The sequence below is a fragment of the Alligator sinensis genome, unplaced genomic scaffold, assembly GCF_000455745.1.
Source record: "Alligator sinensis unplaced genomic scaffold, ASM45574v1 scaffold781_1, whole genome shotgun sequence".
In the NCBI taxonomy this organism is placed as follows: domain Eukaryota; kingdom Metazoa; phylum Chordata; order Crocodylia; family Alligatoridae; genus Alligator; species Alligator sinensis.
The window spans coordinates 2,577,917-2,582,240 of NW_005841845.1; the positions used below are offsets into that span (position 1 = coordinate 2,577,917).

The 4,324-nt window shown below is 46.9% G+C and overlaps 1 protein-coding gene across 1 annotated transcript in view; it reads left to right on the plus strand.

Annotated features, from left to right (window-relative positions):
* The window catches only part of LOC102371616 (vitamin D3 hydroxylase-associated protein-like), an 18,282-nt gene that overhangs the window by 5,434 nt on the left and 8,524 nt on the right, over window positions 1–4,324 (plus strand). The window contains exons 4-7 of the mRNA XM_006015821.3: window positions 610–743; window positions 1,221–1,427; window positions 2,325–2,365; window positions 2,747–2,871. Coding sequence (XP_006015883.3) covers window positions 610–743; window positions 1,221–1,427; window positions 2,325–2,365; window positions 2,747–2,871 — 507 coding nt within the window. The remainder of the gene's footprint in view (window positions 1–609; window positions 744–1,220; window positions 1,428–2,324; window positions 2,366–2,746; window positions 2,872–4,324) is intronic.

A 4,324-nucleotide genomic window follows, 5' to 3' on the forward strand; every position in this document is an offset into this window, starting at 1 on the left:
AGACACTGGCTGTGGCTAGGTGAGAGATTGGCTTGAATGTGATGGTGCTCCAAACAGTATGAGACAACTCTCAGGGTAGATCTTGCTCTTATTCTTAGAGATTAAACCAATCAGCAGATTTGTGGTCAGGAAGGATTTCCCCTCCCTCTCCCCTTTGGACTCTTGAGGGATTTTTGCCTACTTCAGGAGCCACGAGTACAGCCCTCTGCAACAAGGGCCATCATCATATTTCAACCTAACAAATCCACCACCCTGGCAGTAGCCAATGCATTGGCAGTGCCCTTGCCCCCCCCCCCCCCCCGGCCCCCTCTGCTCTTCCTTTACTTTATTGTAAGGGTTTTGTTGCTGCTCTTGGGGTTTGTACTAAAGATCCTCAGTTTGTTGGGGGTACTTTATGGCTGTAGCTGGGGGAGGCCAGAGTGAATACTCTTGTGAACCCTTTTGGAGAAATGTCCCTTACATAGCTCCTGCTATCACGGGATTGGACACAATGACCCACCTGATCCATCCCAGTGCTATGCTCCTAATGGCTTGTGCTTTTAAAATGGTAAAAATGGAGCAGATCCAAAGGACGTGTGGCCCATGTCTCTATGTCCCTTGGCTTCCCAGGGCCATGTCTCCACCTGCGGCTTGATCCATTACCTCGGGTCCCCGGAGGAAGACGACAGTGTATTAGTCAAGGTTTTAAAGAGGCAGGGAGCGATTCCGTTTGTGAAGACCAACACTTCACAGTCCATGATCAAGTAAGACTTTGGCGCTCTTTATTCAGGTGTTACTGAACTCTTCCTGCCCACTCATATCATTAGATCATAGAGGCAGTCACCAGCCTAGCAAAAGGGGCCTCAATAAGTAAAGCCCACACTTGTTCTCAAGTCTTCCCTAGTGAGGATGAGATGATCCTCTGAGCTCAGACTGACCTTCACAACCCTTGATTTTTGACTTCTTGACCACAAGACTTATCTGTTCAGCTGCTGTACCTGGGGCAGCCCATAGTGAGCTGTAATCTGGAAGGCCCAGAGATTACTTCTTGACCGGCCTCTACCCTTTGACCTGCCCAGCATGGATGGTTTTATCAGGTCTGCATAGTTGAGCAGGTCAGAGAGGTTTGCAAGCAGTCCTGGCAAGGTCTCCCCTAAGATCCAAGCCCTGTTTTGCTGGGTGATTGAACAAACACCCCAAAAGATGCTAATAACCAGCTTATCCCTTTGGACCTCTCCCAGCTATGACTGCAGTAACGTCATCTTCGGCCAAACAGTGAATCCTCACAACCATAAGAAAAGCCCCGGCGGCTCCTCCGGAGGGGAGGGAGCACTGATCGCAGGAGGAGGGTCCATCCTGGGCTTTGGGTCAGATGTTGCTGGGAGCATCCGCCTGCCATCCAGCTTCTGCGGGCTGTGTGGGTTCAAACCGACGGGCTACAGGCTGAGGTACGTGGCAAGATCTGAGTCCTTCCTGGGAACAGCTAGTATGGGGTTACAAGCAAGCAGGCCAGCAGTGAAGTGCAAGAGGCAAGGATTTCCAGAGTGATATTTTTCATTGGACCACTTGTATATTTGGGATTGAGTTGACAAGCCCCTGAATGCAGGATGTTCTTCATCAAGTCACTTTAGGGTGACATCTTTTATTGGACCCTTTGTATAATCCTTGTCTCTCACATCATTTCTGGGCTGTCGTGGCTACAGCATCACTCTCACGCTGCCATGACACAGTAGTGATGTCTGATTTTAAATCTACCCATTTAAAAACAGCCTGATGCACTGGTTCTTGCTGTATTCACACACATGCATCAGGAGGGAAGCTAAGAGAGGATAGTTTTCTCTCCACCAGTGCTGGGATTTCACCTCCATTAATGTATGCAGCTGCAACAGAGATCTCTGGAGACAGCCTGGTCATGATTTAGGAGTCAAGGAAAGCTCTGACTCCCTTTTCACGTAGACTCCAGACGGTATTTCTGCAATGTTTTAAGTCAGATGCAAGTTCGATGGTGACCTGAATACATATACCTTGCTAGCTGGTTAGTAGTCAGAACGTCTAACCATGACTGACTGCATCAGATCCATCAGGAGACAGAAAATATACTGTGTGGGTAAGGTCTGGAGTGCCGTGAAGGTCTCAAAATAAGACATAGGGGCAGTGAAAGTCATTGGTATCCTTGCACAAACTGAAGGCCATCTGTACTCAAGCTCATTCCCACAGTCTTCTAGCAGCAAGCAACCTCTTTGGGATACTTCACCTGCCCTTCACAGTTTGACCTCTGGCATGTTCTTCGCATCACTGTTTGACTTCATGAATGTGTTTTGTTTTGCATTTGCCTTTTTCTATAGTATCTCGGGTCTTGCCAGTCCCATAGATGGCATGAGATCAGGTGAGTTGCTGTCTTCCTCCTAAGATAGAAAATTCACCTACAAGCATCCTCTTATGTCCCAGGATGGAAGGGATAAGCCTCATCTTGGAGTATGGCGTATACTCAGATGCAGTATCTTGATTTGTGTTAAGCCAGGATGTCCAGAGGGTCTGGAGCAGGGAGGGGAACAAATTGTGGACCTCAGCTCCCAGTCTCAGAGTGTCATGACTAAGCCTCTTTTCTAGACACGAACCGGGATGGTTTAATGTCCTTAGATACCAGTGATCTGACATGCACCCAAAGGAAATGGGCGGGTGTTTTCCTTATGACTTCAGTGCTCCCTGAATCAGGCTCCCTATGTCTTGCTTCCTGAAATTGTGGGCGTCTACGTTTCTTTTCCAGTTAGTTTCATGGTGGGGCCCATAGCGAGGGATGTGGACAGCCTCGCTCTGTGTATGAGGGCGCTTCTGTGTGAGGAGTTATTCAGCTTGGACCCCACCGTGCCACCTCTTCCCTTCAATGAGGAGGTAACAGAAGCAGACTGTGTCAGTGGTACTGGGTGGGGAAAGGCTTTGGATGTCAGCTTTGAATATACCCACAATTCGAATGCATTGCAAAGGGCCTGGGCAGATGACACATTGGCACTGTTGAGTGTTACAATGTTTTTTCTTCCCACGTGGAAATAATGATGGGCGGGGGTGGATGGGGGGTGGGAGTGCAGTGGTCCCCCCCAGACTTTAACCCCAACTGCCTGGGAGGGGCAGTGGCATTTCTATTCGGGCAGTGCTGAAAGAGTCAATTGACTTCACAACTCATTATTATCTACCTGATTCCTGCTAATCTCCCTCCACTGTATAGGTGTTAATGACCCTTTCTCCTTCTTTAATGATCTTGATGTTCCAAAAATCAGTTATCCTTTCATCTGTCATTTTGCTATTAGCCATTCCTGGTAATGCCTTTCTTCTATTTCACAGCCCTGAACATTGTTTTAGCTCTAGCTAAAAACCTTAACTCATGGTCATATTAAACTCGGGTGCACATTGACTCACGTGTGCACATGACTGACAAGTGTTAGGTGCAATGTCAAAAAGGTTAGTTTTTATTTTACGAATCTGAGTAAGAGATGAACATTTAACTATAATGACTACAGACTACTAAAATAATATCTTTGGATTATTTTGGCCTAGATTGTTGTGCTTTTTAAATTGACTATATAACCTAGCATATTAGAGTGCATTCTGATAGAGTTATATTTGTCTCTGTTTTGATCTTAAACTGAATAATATGGCACTAGGCCATCTAGCATATTAGTATATCTTCTAGTTTCTCGTCAACTGGAGAAAATGTTTCATGTTATATGTGACATTTATGCCAGCTTAAATTTACTGCGCAGCAAATTAGTGCACAGTAAGCGGGAATAGGCCAGCGTCTACATGTGCAGGCGTTAAAGTGCATTAACACGGTGTGTGGACTGACTTAGTCCCAAGTCAGTCAACACACACAGTGTTATGGTGCAGTAGGCATCTTCATGTGCGTTACAGCACAGTAATTAAATTGGGAATAAATTTGATACCTGCATGATGCAGGTACCAAATTTATGCTCAAATTGGCATAAATCACCATATTTATTGCACAGTACAGGCATGCACATGTAGGCACACACCCATACTGCACAGTATTTTTGGTTACTGTGCAGTAAATGTGCACGTGTAGATGTGCCCCCAGGCTAGCTGTTCACAATACAATACCTCTCCACCTATGTATCAAGGAGGTGATACTTCCCCTCTATCGGGCGCTGGTCAGGCCGCAGTTGGAGTACTGCGTGCAATTCTGGGCGCCGCACTTCAAGAGGGATGCGGATAACCTGGAGAGGGTCCAGAGAAGGGCCACTCGTATGGTTAAGGGCTTGCAGGCCAAGCCCTACGAGGAGAGACTAGAGAAACTGGATCTATTCAGCCTCCGCAAGAGAAGGCTGAGAGG